Here is an 18,063-nt window from a genome sequence, read left to right as displayed (position 1 = left end):
ATATTGAAAGGGTCAGTGGCAGTGGGCTCATATTACTGTCTCAATATATTCCCAGGTTTCTTTCACACTTCAAAAGGAAAACAATAAAAGGGAGAACAGGAGGGACAAGACATAGATGCTATGGCCCTGTATTTGAAAAATTACATATACTAAATTAGCTTTCCTGAGGTAAACACTGATGTATAATAACGGTAATGTTTTTTCTTATATGACCTTTCTGGGACATATTTCTAATCTGCTCTAATAAAACCCATCCATTTTCTATATCCACTTAATCCCAAATCTAGCCCTCAACAGCTACAATCCTGCAACATTTAGATGCATCCCTGCTAAAATAAACTTTTATATATGGCTGAATTTCCTTCTCAGCAAGCCATTCAGCTCTGCCTGGTAACAAGTCATTCAAGATTTAACAAGATAACAAGATTTAGGTGTGTTGAAGAAGAGAGAGTATAGCTGTCACTTATGCTTTGAAAAAAAAATCCTGTAAGTGAAAATTGCAAAATATAGAGTTCAGCAATCCATTGGATTTATTTGCACAAGTTGCACTTTAATTTTTAGCAAGTGGAGGCTGACAATTTTTGTTTAAGCAAAGTGCAGTTCATATAGTTGACAGTCTTTCCACAGGAAAAAAACAATCAGAATGACGGAATATCACAAAAATATTTTGACACCAAATCGCATACAGATTTAGGTTTATGTGATTTAGGTCTTTGCCAGATGTAACTGCTGACCTTTCAATGGAAAGCTATTTTCAAAGCTTTCCATTGAAAATAGTTGCCGTGAATTAAGCTATACTGTAGAGTTTTAAACATGGAAATTAAAGTAGTAGAAGTTTGTGGCATAATCAGTGCGTTGCCGGTTTGAGTCCTGCTCTGTCTGTTTCTGCCATTGTGTCCTTGGACAAGACTCTTCACCCACCTTGCCTGCAGGTGGTTTATTTATTAGCTTAATAAATAAAGCTAATTAAGTTACATTATGCTGTCCTTTAAGGGGTTATAGACAAATTGAGCAGAAACAGAAATGAGGGCGAAACAAAATCAGAATATGAGAAACGTGTTATACAAAAGGATCATAGCTTTCTATTCTTTGTCTTTCTCTAGTTGGGTCCTGAAGCCAGATGGAGTTGAATATGCTAGTCATGTCTTGTGTCCTCTTGCCAATATGAATGAAGTTAAAAATAGAAGCGCAGAGGTATACGTTTTTTTCCAGAAAGATTTCCACAACTCACTGATATAACAATGCATGTGTCAATCAATCTCTGTGAAGACTATATGTACGTCAGTGAACTGTCAGACCACTGTGTGCAAGCATCAACTCAGAATCAGGGAAAGCTGAATAAAAGACACTTTTAAGGAAGCCTGTACACAGTGTATACACAAAAGGAAAATGACAACGCTCAGAAAATTATTAATTGGATAAAAAAAATAACAGCAATCGCAGAAAAAACATGAAACTTGATGCCTATATCAATGGGCGAGAGGCGCAGTATACTCTGGACAGGTTGCCAGTACATTGCAGAGCTTAATTATCCAAATGACTTAATTATTCAGATTGGCTTTTAATTCGTTTTTAGCTGTGTAATGTTAAATATAGATTGTTTTTGTTTGTCTTATGGCGATTGCCATCAAGCATGAGTTATGATTAACAATAGTTTTACACTGTTTTTCAATTTTTTTAAATTTAAGCAAAATGTAGTTGTTTTCTTTTTTTATTACAAATAGTCCATTTAGGATCCTGTACTAGTGTTTCAGTTTTATCCAGGTTTAGACTTTGACTAGGCCACCCCAAAACATTTTTGTGAGGGTTCGTAAACTTGCTGTTGTGCAAGTTAATGTCCTGCTGTATCACTCAACTGAACATGTAGTTTAAGGTTAGCACCTCATGGCTAAACAGTCACCCTCGACGTCCAGGTCATTCTAAACATCCCCAGAACATCACACCACCACCTAGTCAGTTCCCCAAATGTCATGGGAAATTACAATTACAAGATAATTTTGCTATGAACTATGAAAAATTTCTCATTCTTCTTGTCAAAGGAACTTTTCTGCTGTATTTATTCCTCAATCGTTTTATAACTCGGTGAAGAAAACACCGAGTTATAAAACTCGGTGCTTTCTTTAATTTTTAGCAAGTTGAGGCTGCTAAAAATTAGCAAGTGGAGGCTGACAATTTTTGCTGAAACAAAAATTGTTTCTTTCCATCTTATTCTTTCAAGATGGAAAGAACATTCAGCAACGTACAGCGAAGAGCAGAGCAGATTCATTAGAATATATCTAGATCTACATTTGTTACTGATTCTTGCATCAGCTGGGAAAATCTTTGCAGCTCTGCTATGTTACATTTTGTTCCAATAGGCAGATTTTCTCAGAGAACATCAGTAACATTAACATAAAATATACGCCTCTTCAAAAGATTCAGCTATTGGTTCAAACCATTTTCTTAATCAAATTGTCCACATGTATTGATTTTGATTAAACAAAGTCTGAAAAACTGGGACTAGGTAGCCCAGCTGATTGACTGGTTGCCCCCATTGCGGTATCTTTTGACTGAAGCTTCAGTCCATGTCTTTGAGGTCCTACTCTCTCTTCTAACCTTGTTGACAATATCTGCTTAATGTAAAGGCCACTTAAGAAAACTGAACATTAAAGCAAGAAAAAACATAATTACCAGGAAAAGTTATATTTGGACCAAAAGAAAAGTTGGTCAATAAATGGGGTTAATGTCAGTCAGTCTAGAAACCAAAGAGCAGTAATGACTAGACATCAGAGAGAAGCAAGAAGCTAACAGAGAGCAAAACTGTATTTTAGTCCATTTTGGTTTCAATTCATCTGCCATTATATAAAACCATTATTTAAAATTTTGTAGTTACAATGGTTCTTCAACATAACAAGTATAAGTAGATTGAAAAAAAAATAAAGCCAAAAAAGAATAAGAGCGTGGAAAGATTCAAAATAGGAAGCACTAAACACCATCAGCAAAAAAGATTCAAAAAATGTACAAGTGGCATGTTACACTCGATCTGCAAAGAAGTTGGAGGTATAATAATAATAATAATAATAATAATAATAATAATAATAATAATAATAATAATTAATAATAATAATAATAATAATAATAATGCATTTCATATATGTAACTAAATATCTTGAAGTGATATAACACAACAGTAAGATTAAAAATCAAACAAAAGCTCAAAAAGCTGTAAAGTAGCTGTACTCTTATGAATCACTTATTTAATATTTATAAGTAAATACCGTACAAATACATCAAAAACAATGTATTTGTATACAGATTCTTTCATGTGGCAGTTTTCCTTTATCTTCCACATCTTTCCAGCTGTTGTTTCTATTTTAAATCATTTGACAATATATTAGCTAAGTGGCTTGTCAAAAAATAACTGTTTTATGGACTGTTTTTTTTTTCCAGTCCATAAAACTTTTTAATCAGAGTGCACAGTTCTGATGAATATCTGGAATTACTCATATTTTCACAGAGGAACATACTATAGTATCACTAACATTTACAACTTTGCTCCCTTCATCCTTAAAAAAAACAATAATCTGTTTGCTTCTGTATTATGAAGCATTACCTCCCTCACTAAACTTAATACAGCTGTTCTTTTAAACACTCCCATCTAAATTAATTATACAATTACACAGAACCTGCAGCCTTCATACCATGACTAGTGTTGTTGGTTTTCTATTATTCTCATTTAATTGTTTGACATACAGTAATATAATTTCTAACAAGAACAGGAATAGTGAGTTATGCTGGACTGCCCTTATTTTTAACACGACTACATCCTGAGAATTTCTCGCCAAGTTAAAACTGTCTGTTTAATCTGCCAGGAGGATGATAGGTTGTTTTGGGGTGGCAAATATATTGTGGCAAATATGTAGATGTGTTTGTTGGAAAGACCGACTCACCCAAAAAGACGGGAGGAAAAATAAGAGATGTGAATGCCCTTTGGTGGATTTTCTTAGAAGTCAGAGCACTGTAATACTGTGGTGTTGTAACATTAGAGATATTGTTCACTTTTCTTTTTTCTTGTATTTTTTTGTTCCTTTTCCTAAAAACATTTAAATAAAGTCGTGTTTAAAAATTTCTCAAGTTTAATAATAAAACAATTTCATTTACTCAGTAAACTTTTTAAAAGAAAAGTACTCTGATTAAAAGTTTTACTGCACCAAACATTTTTACTTTTATTTAAAAGTATTTTTGAAGTGACACTAATCTTACTTGAGTATAATTTCTTTCTTCTCTGCCCTCCTCCATTTACTCCACTGAATGAAAAACAAAAATATATTTTTTTAAAAATCCACCACATGGAAACACAAACCTACACATTCATTAGGATCCAATATGTTATGGATCCTAATGAATGTGTTTAAGTGATGGCTTAAATTCTTTTCATATCCATTTTCTGTAAAATGTGAGGAAATACTTAAAATCACCAATATTGAGGCTGTACAATTAAAAAAGTATGAAATTGCAGTAAAGCATATAATGTCTAAAAAGAAAAAAAAAAGCGAATTGATAACTTTGCATTCCAAAGATGTGAAATTGTCCTCACCAACTACTGTAATTGATTTTTACGATAAAATGCCGAAATTACTCAGCATAACAGAACTGCAGGGCTTTCAAATAGTTAAAGCAAGCAATTTTCCACACAATAAACCTGAATCACAGAACCCACCAACTCAAAGGTCCACAATAAGAGTAATCAGACATGCAGCTTTTCCATTTTTGAGTCTTTCATCTTGTTGACTAATGTGCAGATTACATTGTTGTACCAAACATCTAAGAGCAAAAGAAAAGTTGTGAATAAATAAGAATTTGAAATCTCCTATAAGAAGCAACTATCTGAAGGGGAAAAAAACAACAAACAGATGAATTAAAGAAGGTAGAGAGATATTTGGGGCAGTCTATTTATGACACCTTTGCTCTGTAGAGAGATAAATAGCACCCATTAGCAGTATTGGGAATCCATCTCTTTTTGCTTCCGTAAAAGAAGAAAGTGTTTCATTGATGCAGGATATGGTGAATGATAAACAATACCTATTATCTCAAAAAAGCCAAATCTTTAGTAGTCTGTACAACACTCTGCTTGGGAAAATAGATTTCAGCAGCGAATGAGATCATACTGCTTCCTTCAGCTCTCGACACAATATTTTCACTAAACCTTAGTAACTACTTATTTCACTTATTAGTTTCAAATCATGGAGGGTACAGCAGTTTCATCAAATTAATTCTCGGTATGAAATTTCAATGGGTTTACAGCTTCTCGTCCCCTGCCCCTTTTTATTTCATTACAACCTGAGAGAATGCTACATCTACAAACTTATGAACATTTTAAATTTGATAAATCTGAAAACATATAAACATTAGCCAAAGTCTTTAATCTATTTTATTGCAGGTTTGGCACTGCAGCTTGATCTAGAAACACATTTTTGCAACGATGACACATTTACAACAGGTTTGCTGAAGCAGGACAGTTGTTACTGTAAAGGAACAGCCCAGAGATTGAGGGAAAAGCCGTAAGAGGATATTGCCATTCCATATATTGCATCCACCCTACATGAGTCCTCGCTCATTCCTTCTTTCCTGCTGAAAAGGTAAAATGTTTCCCACTGTGATCTTTGCATGACGCTTCATTCTTCAGATCCAGACTTGAAACGCAGCAGGCGATATGTAATCCTACTCAGGCAGACTGTCCTAGAGTAATCCCCTTTTCACTCAGTGTATACAGAAGTCACTTTTGACTGCTGCATAAAAAATTCAAAGTCTCCAAATCTAGCCATCTGTCATCTGCCGCTACGTTTATCTGTCAGATTTCCAGGCGCTTGCTCTGTTTGTCTGTCGATCACAACTTCACACCATATGTGTTCTCAACATTTAGAAATTTCCTGGATAAAATGTCACGACTTGAGAGCAAGGCTAATGAACTGTTGAGCATCTTTGAATTACGTAAGAACATTAAGGTAAGTCCCCTGGAAATAAGATTAGGATTTATGTGCGTGTGTGCGTGCTTGAGTGGTGGCGTGTGCGGGCAGGGGTTTTGAACTAGAATGAAAAACTATTTTGCTCACAGAAGGCTAGTATGCAGTACCTTCGGGGAATTTTCAGCTTTCTCTTCAACTGCCCTCCTTTTATTTCCTGTCTTTATTTCGGGCTTGCAGAGCTGGAGCCTCACTAAGACACAATAGGTCATTTCAGCCAACCACAATGAGCTAATAAACAATGACAAAACACATTACCAGCATCTTGCATTTTGCCTAACATGTCTTGTGGAAGAATAAAAAGGACACCTAAAATAAACTCAAAAAGCCTCTATATGCACAGTAGCACAGCAGATAAGGGCAGGATCAACATTTTGGGAATCAAAAATGTAGGATCCCATTTATGGTGATGTAAAATGAGAGGATGACAGATTATAGGTAGAAGATAGCAACAACAGCAATATTCAAGACCCAAGTACAGAGAATCACAACACACCTATCCGCCATACCTTTATGACCACTTGGCTAATAGCTCTTTGGCATGGACTCCACTAGAATCCAGAAGGTGTGCTGTGGTTTTTAGCATCAAGTTGTTAGCAACATGTAGGACAAGACAATATGGCTGAAAATCTTCCCATGATACAAATGTTTCATATTAGCCAATATCCATAATTATTTATTAGTTTTTTGTTTTAGATAACTGAAATGTGGCCAAAATGTGGCAAAACTTCTCAAGCTGTTTTACTCATCTTGTCCTTTCACTTTGCCATTTTTAAGCAGCTATTAGGCACGGTAGCAAAACCTGAAACTGCTGCTGCACAAGTCATTCAACAAGCTGTTGCTAGGTAACCAACAGCTTGGTTAGCTAGCTGTCAGAGGATTAGTGGCTGAAGACTTTTTCTCTGCCTACATCCCCCCAAAATGTTGTTTGGTTCTGGCTCGAATTCCAGTGAAATTATTGAAAATTTTATCTAATGTATTTCTATTGATATTGATCAGGTATTTATCAAACAAAACATATTATTATTGATTTATTGGATCATGCAATCAGCTGCATTTCCTTTGGCAAAAAGCTTCTCACCAATTGTCACAATAGACCAAACTTGGCAGCACTGTGTCACAACTAGAATCAAACCATTATCATGTATGTTATCTACATTGAATTTGGATTGAATTAACTATGCAATTCTGTAAATAAACTACGTATTTTTGTCTTGGAAAATGCTTGAAGGTGATATTTGTTTTCAGCTGGCGTTACATAAATTAATAGAATTGAAAAAGAATGTGGAATGTTGCACTTGTGCTCCTCAAATCATGACTGAATCTTTTTTTGATTTGCAGATAGATGATTATCCTCCTACAAGAGGCTATGAACTTCAGGCCACAATGTTTTCATGGAAGTGCTGATAACCACAATAACATCCAAATGCATAGAAGGACCAAACATTTCCCAGCAAAGCATAACATAAATTATGACACAAGTTCTCTTCTTCCTAAAGTGTATTTTGGGAACTTGTCACTTAGAGGAGAGCATAGGGCAGACCTTGATCTTGCTGGAGGTACTTGCATCCTTTCTGGCCTGGGAGCACCTCTGGATCCCTAAGAATGTGCTAAAAGGTGTCATTAGTGAAAAATATGTTTGGGTTTTGCATCTGGACATTTTAATCTCATAAGTGAAAAATTATGTTTGGATGGATGGGTACTGGAGCCATCTGTTACCTTGAAAAGTGACACTTCATAAAATGCACCCAGTCATCTATGCAATGTAAAATAAAACATGATGCAGCAGAACAGCTCAACCATCATTGCAGCATGGCCCAGTTGTGATGCTAACCTGCCCACTATTGGCACTTTGGCTGTTTGACAGAGCTCAGCGTGGCCACAGCAATTTGTCTGTAGCCAGTGTTGTAGTACTCGAAATTGGTCTTGGTCTCGAGACCGGTCAGAGACGGGCGCTGAGGAATTGGCATTTTATTTCAAGACCAGTCGAGACCACAACTGTGAAAATATCACTAAACATTCAGCATACTGTCCAGTTTATTTGTTAACATCTTTGTTTTAAGTGGATGCAAAATGCACCGATTAAAATACAACCAATAACGTGACTTGCCAATTATGTGTTTATGTTACTCCCCACCCATCACTCGCACGCGGCGCTCCAAGACATGCGCAGTGGTTTTCTCTCAGTGGCAGAAGATGTCTGTCTAATCATCAGTAACAGAATGGCGCTGCATAAATCATAAGAAATCCGATGGCCACAGCTAACTCAGCAGTGCTTCACTTTCAGACGGTGGGGACTACGTCTAACTTTTTTCGTCACTTAGAAAAGTATCTGAAAGAAAGGTAAGCTCCGTTGACGTGATGTTAGCAAAGCTAGCTGTATAGAGACACATAAACATTTGTGATGAAAAAAGTCACTCACTGCGCTGAATTATTGTGCGAAGATGTTGACTGACTTGTCGCATATATGGGACAACGATGTGTCCAAAAGTGTGCAATGTAGTGATGCGACATTCAGGAGCAGTACGATTCTTCTGCACAGGTCTTTACTTATTAGATAGGACTGGAGTGTCAGTGAGAGCCACTCTGTCAGATTACCATATGCTGTCAGAATAGCATACATGCAGCGAGTACCATGCCTGCGCATGCGCATTAAGAAGTCCGACAGTGAGAGGAGTTGTCAGTTCACCATAAGCAACAAGTTATGATGAAAATAAGTCATTAAATTGTTTTCCATGATAACTATATAGATATACATGCGTTGTCGTGGTTTCAAAGTGTATTTAAAGCGGGGTCTGGCTGCAGCTGGAGTCAGCTACAACACACGCCCGTGTAAAACTCATTAACCTACTTAACCGCTAAGTCAGAATGCCATACAACTGTTAATAAAGTGTATGATGATCTACGTCATGATTCTATCTTGCTAATTAAATACAATTATATGGTAATGGCACAAGACCACCGCGGATCGTAGCACAGAGATGGAAGCAAAGGAGAACAAAGAGTTTGTTAAATTTAATATTGGTTAAATTTATTAAGTATTTAATATTTATGTGTTTTTATGGGAATATGGATCTTTCAGATCAATTTGAGAAGTAATTTTGATCATATTTCACATTTTATCATATCATGTAGAGCGCAGCGCTGGTCTTGGTCTTGACTCAGTCTCGACTTCCCTCGGTCTTGGTCTTGACTTGGTCTCGGACCCTAAAAGTCTTGGTCTTGTCTTGGTCTCGATACACTCCGGTCTTGGTCTTGTCTTGGTCTCGGGTTAGGTGATCTTGACCACAACACTGTCTGTAGCTTTACAATGCCATACAACCTGCAACGTGCTGTTTTCTGACATCTTATTATGTGACAAGCATCCAGATGTCAGAACCATTAACTTCTGCAGCAATTTCTACAACAACAGAATCTGTTGGTGTGCACCAAGTGGTCCGGCCTCGGCTCCTGACGTGAAACATGACCCTGTCTCCAGTTCACCACCATTCCATCTTTGGATCACTTTTAACCAAACTGATTCCTGCAGAATGAAAACGGCTCAGAAGAGCTTGGAGATGATCTAAGCCAATCGTTTAGCCATCAAAATGTGGTCCTTGTGAAACTCATTTGAACTTTACCCTGCTAATCTTCCTACCTCTAACATGTCAGCTCAGAATTAAAATATTATTAATGTGCTTATAAGTCATAATATATCCCACTCCAAAAGAGGTGCTAAAATGAAAAAATAACCATTGGTCTTTATCCCATATGTCAGTGGCCATATGGGAAAATAAAATCATTTTCTGCCAATTCAGTATTTTTTAGCAGATGTTTAAAAGACTAAATGACTTTCTAACAAGAGAAAGAAAAACACAAAATGGTATTTATTGTTCTTCCAAGAATAAGCATCCCTCAATGCATATAAATTAGGGTAGATGAAAACTAATTAATGATCTAGACATTTATCCTGATTGATTGCACCTTCTGCAGCACCTTCTGCACCAACCACAAGCTGACAGAGACTTTTGGTCACGGTGAATGTGTTAAGAGATGGGGAGTGCATACCAAATTCTAGACTAGATAAAATAACGGCAGGGAGCAACCAATCTCACAGTCTAATGGTTGTGCTTTTTTTTCATTAGTAGATGCAAAACACCTAGGCACAATCTACCTCTTCAGGTAAATTGCTGCTTGATTAAGAAGACTAATATTGAATCTATTTTCTATGTCCTGACATGGAGCAATAGCAGAAACAAGAAGACAGGTCTGAGGTAAAGTTTTACAGCCTGTGTTCATGACTATCGTGATTTATTTATTTTTTAATCCTGTATATTAGCCTCCTTTACCCCCAATGCATTTTCTCTCCAGTCTCACTTTCACGCTAAGAGGCTAGTTGTCAAAGTCGGCTGAAGCCCAGTTTATAAAGAGGCACCTTTATTAGTGAGGAGCCCGTTGGACAGGTGGGGGTGGGGGGGACCCCAAGAAGCCAGCAGGCAAGCAAAGCTACAAAGTCTGAATACTGAAAACAAAATGAGAGGGAAAGAGAACCGGACTGAAAACAGGAAAAAAATAGCACAAAAAGATAAAATGGAAAGACAAAGAAAAAGATGATAACCTCCAATCCACCAAGCAGAGAACACAGGTTAAAAGCAGCCTGACGGCAAAGAAGGGGGAGAGGCACCTTCCCTCTCTTTTACGCTCTCCAGCAGTGGCAACAGAGAAAGCTCTTACCGTCTGTTGTAGGTCTGGGATTCCAATGCGGATGACCACAGTGTTGCCTGTTGGCTCCTCCATGGGTGCTCCTGCACTGTTGCTGTGCTCTCCACCGGGACCGAAAGCCGGAACAGCGCGAGGAACGGGGACGCTGCTCTCCTCTTCCCGGGAGCTGCTGCTGTCAGTGCTGGCCCCCTGGCTGCCGTTCGCTGCGTGTGTGTAAGGGTGCGTGTGCGTGCGTGAGTGTGTGTGTGTGCGCTGCTGCTGCTGGTCCTGCCGTGGAGAGCTGGGTGGCTCATGTTTGCCGGCTGCCGGACGCAGAGGCATGCTCCGTGTTGGGGGCTCAGTCTATGTCTCTCTCTCTCTCTCCGCACACACACGCATGCACGCACACGCACTCACACGGGCACACGCATACACCAGTGGGTCTTGTTCACACTACACGCACACGCCGTTTGCAGCATGCATCACTCGCCTGGGAAAGAAAAAGAGGGAGGGAGAGAAAGGCTGGTAAAAGGAGGGAAGCAGAATGGGAATGGGTAAAAGAGGAGGGGGGTAAATGGAGATTACAGAGAGAAAGAGGGGAAAAAAAACACAAAAAATAAGATAAGTACAAAGCAATCCTGACAATACCTTTTGAAATAATACACAATCTAAGACATTTTCTGTAGTAAGATGACAAGTGGCTTATCTGTAAACGTGAGAAACAAACAATAACTCTAAAATTATTAGCAAGAAAAAAACTAAATGTGTGCTTCCTTCAGAAAATTGAGTTCGAACATGACATGTTTCATTTGTTTCAGCCCTCATTTGCAAGTGTGCTTAAGTAATGTCGCCGTCACAACACTGCTTTCTGAAAACAAATTCTGCACAAGTTAATGCTGCCCTTACACATAAATGAACGCTGTTGCTGTCACATGCTACTGCTGTTGCTGTAGTGGACCAACGCTGTGGCGATATTAGGGCAGCACAAGTGTGTTTGTGTTGGTGGAGGGAGGTGGGGTGTGTTTGTTCAATCGATGCAGTGCAGGATTTGGCCTTCATGCTTCACATTATCTGTGGGTGGTGTCACTGATCAAAAGCCTCCCAGGAAAAAAAGAAACAGAACAAATGCCATAAATGCAGATGAAATTTCCAAGGTTTTTTTTTTTTCTTTCTTTATTCTCATGTGTAGCAGGAGGGGTGGTTTTTATTTAGTTTCATCATGCAGACCTTGTCAAGCCATGAAACAATGCTGCAGACAGCAAAAACATTTTCTGCTAAATAATTATTTTCATTAGTAGGAGACATCTACACAGAATTACTGAACAAGAATCTCTATCTTGGCTAAATTAAAAACTTACCAAAGTGCACCAGCAAACAATTTTGTTTTCACTTGTCATGTTGTACATTTGTAACCTGTCAATATGTGTAACTTTTAACACAGTTAGCTTTCAGAAGACGAGGCGATTAGCTTTACTGAATTTAGAAGATATTGTCAAACCATAGCAGAGTAACAGATTAAATGAATAGGATGACGGCTTGACAAGTCTGGTCCTTTGATATCTGACAAAATCTAAGAACACTGAAATGCGCCATGTTACTTCTCTGAAGTAAACTGCTGAGGAACAATAGCTTTACTTCAACCTGTCCTCAAAATGTTCTTATCTAGAACTCATGATTAAAGTTGAGGATGGACTACAGATTGACCGATAAATATACAGCTTTTTTCTTTAATTTTACATTTTCTCTTCACAAAAAAACAGAGCAACACCTGCATGACTATGAGGCTCCAATCTGCTTATACTGCACAATACCAACACAGGAATGAGACATCATGGTACTTGAGTGCCTCCAAAGTAAAAACCATGGCCTCCAATTTAGTTGTGCAGACGCCAACTCTAGATATCTCACGCTCAGTAGCAAACATTTCCAGTGAATCTAGGAGATCATGGCTTGAAGACACTTTTAGAACATCATCTACGAAAGTGAAAGATGAGAACTCAAGGTTTCTAGATCTTCTTCATAATTGCCATTGCGGTCCAATTCATTAACACCCGAAACAGGACAAGAGACTAGAAGCAGACCTACCTGTGTCCAGCACTCACTGAACATAACCTTGACTTTCTGTCAACAATGTAAACATGGCTCTTTCTTTGGACATGCATGGACCACATAACTAACAAAAGGAGCCAGCGTTTCCAGTGTTTGCAAAATCCTAGAGCAACTCCTGTAGGAGTGTCTCGAAATACTTTTGAAACACATTGGAATATGTACTCATGCTACAAATTTGTAGTTTTTTATTAGAGGGCATTGTACTTTTATGGTTTTGATACAAATATAGATACAATAAAGATAAAAGTGTGACCTCATATCAGTTGTCGCAAACACGTTACAAGTTGAAAGTGCTGGAAGTTGCAGTAAAGTACTACTCAGAAGAGACACTGAAGTCAGAAACACTGTAACCATCCAACTTCCTACAGTCAAAGTTCTTATAGCCACGTTCACATACCAAGTTTCCAAAATGCTTCAATGTGATTGTGAATGAAACACAATCTGTATAAACAGGACTGTGTCGTCAAAGGTAATGTGGTTTGTCTAAAGTTTGAATGACTGAAGGTGAAGTCTTCTTTTACAAGGAGACAAATACCAAAATCTCTAAAATGACCTCAGCAGACTAAATCAAATTATACCATAGTCATCAAGTTTTATTTCACTTTACACTGACGTGCAAGCTGTACACGTTTGTTTCTAAAAGTCCCTGAATAAAATTGATTAATAAAGTAAAAGAAGTTAGATTGAATGTCACCATAAAGACAAAGCCCTAACCAAACAGAAGATGTGGGTATTTGAACATTATCCATAACTCCAAAGCCCAAAACTTAACAACACCAAACCCAGAACCAGAACCAAAAGAAGCAGTTCCACCAATCCTCACCCGGACCAGCAGAACAAGTTCTGTGTTAAGAACCAGAAGGACCGTCCATATTTGCCCCTGATATGGAAGGTATAAATGTTAAATGCTAGAAATAAAACAGGCACAGTCCTACTAATTATGCCAATTAATTCTCAACCCTGTAAAGCTTCATGATTTTAAAATAAATTTAAAATTATTTTTTGTTAATGTACAATACAAAACCAATGTTTCTTACATATATTTCCTTTCAGCAGCACCACATCTAAAATACTGAACTTTCAAATCACAACACACCCTTTGAAAAATTTGAGGTGCATTTAAACCAAGTCTTTTGAGTTTATAGGCTCGCATGCAAGCCCTCGGTCACTGCTGGACACTTTAGAGCATCTACTTAATCCCATTAACTCTAAAGTAAGAGCATGACAGGCACCTGTAATACATAAGAGGATTAGCCTGGTAACTATTTCTATGTGACTTTGACCAGCCACACATTTAAAACTCAGAAGTTAACATAAAAAAACTCACACTTCACATTTTGAACTCTGAATCATTTCAGGCATATCTCCTTCTTAATATTGTTTGTTACCTATAAGATATGCAATTGGCAGTTTTGATTTTGTTTTAGTATTTTTATACTTAAACAAAATCAAAACTGATTTTGTTTTAGAATATATTTTCGATGTTTTAGAAGACGTGCTAAGTTAAGTCCTTTTCTCAACTGCTAATGGTTAAAGTGAAATGCTCTGTATAAAACAAAATCTTTTTTTTTTTTTTTTAATTGTTGTCAGGACAATCGAAGATGGGAAAATTAGGTCTAAACCAATATCAAAACAAAATTGGTACTGGTAAAACTCTATCACAAAATGCATTGCATTAATCTTTTTATTTTTTTTATGTAACTCCCAGGAGAAGTGGTGTCCCATTAGGGAAACTCTGTCATGTCATAAAGACTATATAACTAACTCAAAATAAATAATTCCTCATTCCAACAGACACCTGGATTTCACTAAATGTGAAATCCTCTTCCTTAATGGCCATGTAAAAACACTCCATCTTTGAAGAGATGCAGTGAGATCCTGCAGCAAATAAATCATAAAAGCGTTCTGGATTCCCCCAAGAAGAGATACTGTCTGTCTGTCTGATCACATTAATGAAGCGATTTTCCCTCCACTGTCCTGAGAGAAGACAAACCACACTTCTGCAGCTCGCTGCCTCACAACATGCTGCCTCACGTGTGCCAGTCTGAGCAGACGCTTCCCTATCCGCCACACCGAGAGGGGCCGCTGAAACCGTTTCTTTGCTCATCCGACCAACAGCATGTATAGACGTGCTAAGTTAAGTCCTTTTCTCAACTGCTAATGGTTAAAGTGAAATGCTCTGTCCAAGCTAAAGGTATTGTGTTGTAGTTTATGACACAGCCTTTTCTGTTCATTCTTGGTTTAGCCATAGAAAACTGCCGTTGCTCTTAAACAATTGCTGACATGAACGGTACGCAAAAGCACACATAGGACTAAAAGAGATTGCTAAAATAAAAGGACAAATTTTCTTTATTAATAAAGTTAAGCCACTTATTGGGAGTGATGTCACTAAACCTCAACTTCATTTGCCATTTTGTGAGTCTGTAAATGTTTTAAGCAGCCATATTTGTAGCACATCAACCAATCGGTTAGTCACTGTGGTGAAAATAAATCAATTGTTCAAAATCAATTTGTGTTAAAATAAATAAATTGTTCAAAATAAATCCAAGTCAGCAAATAATTACTTAAAAGTATTTTAACTGGAAGGTTAAAGTATTTTGTTAAATTATAAATTATATTTTGGGGACAAGGGCTGCACATTGACACAGTTGGTAGAGCTGTTGCCTTCCAGCAAGAAGGTTCTGGGTTCGATTTCCAGCCCCGGTCTTTCTGCATGGAGTTTGCATGTTCTCCCTGTGCATGCCTGGGTTTTCTCCGGGTACTCCCATTTCCTCCTAGAGTCCAAAAACATGACTGTCAGGTTAATTGGCCTCTCCAAATTGTCCCTAGGTGTGAGTGTGTGAGTGCACATGGTTGTTTGTCCTGTGTGTCTCTGTGTTGCCCTGTGACAGACTGGCGACCTGTCCAGGGTGACCCCGCCTGTCGCCCGAACGTTAGCTGGAGATGGGCACCAGCAACCCTCCCGACCCCAATAAGGGACAAGGGTGTAAAAAAAATAGATGGATGGATTTTGGGGACAAGTTTTCCACTGAAGACTGAAGAAGATTTTGACGATCATTTTCTGATAATCTTGTGGTAGTTTTGGTTAAAAGTTATTGCTGTGTTAATAATTGCCAGAGCAATTTTTAATAGTTATTCATAGCCAAACTAAACCTATTGCTGCAGTAGGTTTGGATTATGTCAATTTTTTATTTTTGAAGTAAATATATTTCTAAAGGTAGAACTGATAGGAAATTCTCACTAGATGTCGGTAAAAATCTGTGCAGAAAAAGAAATAAACAAACAAGCCATAGAATCATGAATAAAATTAAATGCACCAAAATAGGACACAAAGAAATGGATTAAGCAACAGAAGGACAAAAGGTAATGGAAAGCTATAATATCAGCGTTTGAAAAAAAAAAAAAAGAAGCAGCTCAGGGTCTCATTATCTAGCTGTCACACCAGAAACGGTTCATGATGGGCAAACCCAGTGAGCTCTCTGAACACATTTGCAAACTTATTGATGCAAAACATACTGACTGATAGAGTGGAATGTAATAGTTCCAGTAAGCAATGGTGGGGTCATAATCTAGAAGTGGAATGGACATCATTACCATAAACTAGCAGCGACCAGGTGCTCTCTGCAAGACTTCAGACAAAGAAGGGAAAATAATTATCAGAAGGTGTGTTCAAGAGCAAAAGAGCACTCACAGAAAACTATAGAAAGAATTACCAGATTTTTTCTTATTATAGGAAAATGCAGCGCACTCATTTCATTTGTCTCTGCCTAAATATACACTTGCCACACAAAACTCATAGCTGAAGAAAAAGCAGACTGAAGGCTATAAAATAGTGAAGTGAAAAAGAAAAGAAGTGTGATCAAATTAGAATTTTAATGTATGTAGATTCAACAAACGGACCAAAGGTCAAAGGTAATGCATATCACTCCAAACCTTCACTATGCATATGGTGAAGGTTTGGAGTGATAACATCATTGTACATGACTTTCAGCATATAGCTCTGGAAAACTTAGTATAACTGAGGGAATAATGAATATATAAATGTACCAGTTCATTTCTGATAAAATCTCCGTCTTCAGACCATTATGACAAAATGAAGGTGAATGTTTCAGCAAGGCGATGATCCCAAACAGACACAAAGAAACTCTCAACTGGTTTCAGAGAAATAAAATAAAGCTGGTCTACCCAATCATCTGACTAGATTCCTGCAGAAAACCTTAGAATACAAATAAAGGGTGTGAAATAATGAGCCAAAACCTCAGCTGACCAAAGCTAATTTCTCCATACTAGAAATGTCTTGAAGCTGTCATAACCAACACAGGCTTTTTTTAAAAATTTTTTTAGGTATTTTATGAATTTCAGGTAAGCTCATTCAGTACTTTTATTCTGTTTCATTCCATTTTATTACTCATAGCTCAGTATATGGACATCTATAGTTTGACTTCTTTGCATGCACCGTGGAAAGTGATCTCATTGGCTGAATCACGGTGTTACAGAGGCTACACCACCTCCTGCTGGAAGATTCTGCAACACATAACGAATGCAGACTGGTGCCTCTCTGCTCTCAGCATTTTCCAAAACCATGGTCAGATACTAAATGCCTCAGATTTTGTGTTAAATTTATAGTACTTTACTGAAGCCAGTTGATCACCTCAAAACTAGCTGCTGTAGAATCCAGTGTTTTGTAATGCTCTCAATGTCCAGGAAACATTCATTCAGTGATCTGGATGTACACAACATGAAACCAGCAGCATCTCTTTCCACTGTGCTCAAAACTGTATTTTGGAAAAATCTTGCAATGGTGAAAATGTATAGTTCATTATCCAGCTGCATCTGTATTGTAATTGCAAAGTTGTTATTGGGAGTAAATTCACCTCTGGCAAGTTTAAATGTTTAACAACATTAGTCAACTTAAGTCTGTTCATGTGGCAAACAGACCTTAGGTCATTTTTTAGTGAGAAATAATGATTTCCCTTGATAGTTGGGGACAGAGTTAGTCAGGGATTTCGTCCTTCTTGCATCATAGAAGGATAATCTAGGGGCAAGAGCAAAAGAAGAAAAAAAAAGTTACATCTCAATCTATAAAATAATTAAGCGTTTGGGTGATGATGTGGTCGTTTTATTTGACTTGCTGAAATCTATTCCTTCTTTGTTTTTATAAGCTTCAGGAGTATTTCTTAGATGTTTTTAATAATAAATTCATCAAATACAGTCATCAACCATAATTATGAAGTAGAAAATCCTTAATTCCACTAATAGTTTATCTATTGTT

The 18,063-nt window shown here is 37.5% G+C and overlaps 1 protein-coding gene across 7 annotated transcripts in view; it reads right to left on the bottom strand.

Moving 5' to 3' along the window:
* The window catches only part of shank3a (SH3 and multiple ankyrin repeat domains 3a), a 195,761-nt gene that overhangs the window by 133,503 nt on the left and 44,195 nt on the right, over positions 1 to 18,063 (bottom strand). For all 7 annotated transcript variants that reach the window (XR_014087898.1, XM_081608116.1, XM_081608115.1 and 4 more), the window contains one exon: positions 10,716 to 11,204. Coding sequence is in view for 6 of the 7 variants with exons in the window: in XM_081608116.1 (XP_081464242.1) it covers positions 10,716 to 11,024 (309 nt within the window). In the remaining variant the exon portion in view is untranslated. The remainder of the gene's footprint in view (positions 1 to 10,715; positions 11,205 to 18,063) is intronic.

The sequence above is a fragment of the Poecilia reticulata genome, chromosome 6, assembly GCF_904066995.2.
Source record: "Poecilia reticulata chromosome 6, P_reticulata-male-v2, whole genome shotgun sequence".
Classification (NCBI taxonomy): domain Eukaryota; kingdom Metazoa; phylum Chordata; class Actinopteri; order Cyprinodontiformes; family Poeciliidae; genus Poecilia; species Poecilia reticulata.
Note: the sequence above shows the minus strand (reverse complement) of the source record. Positions and strands in the feature narration are given on the sequence as shown.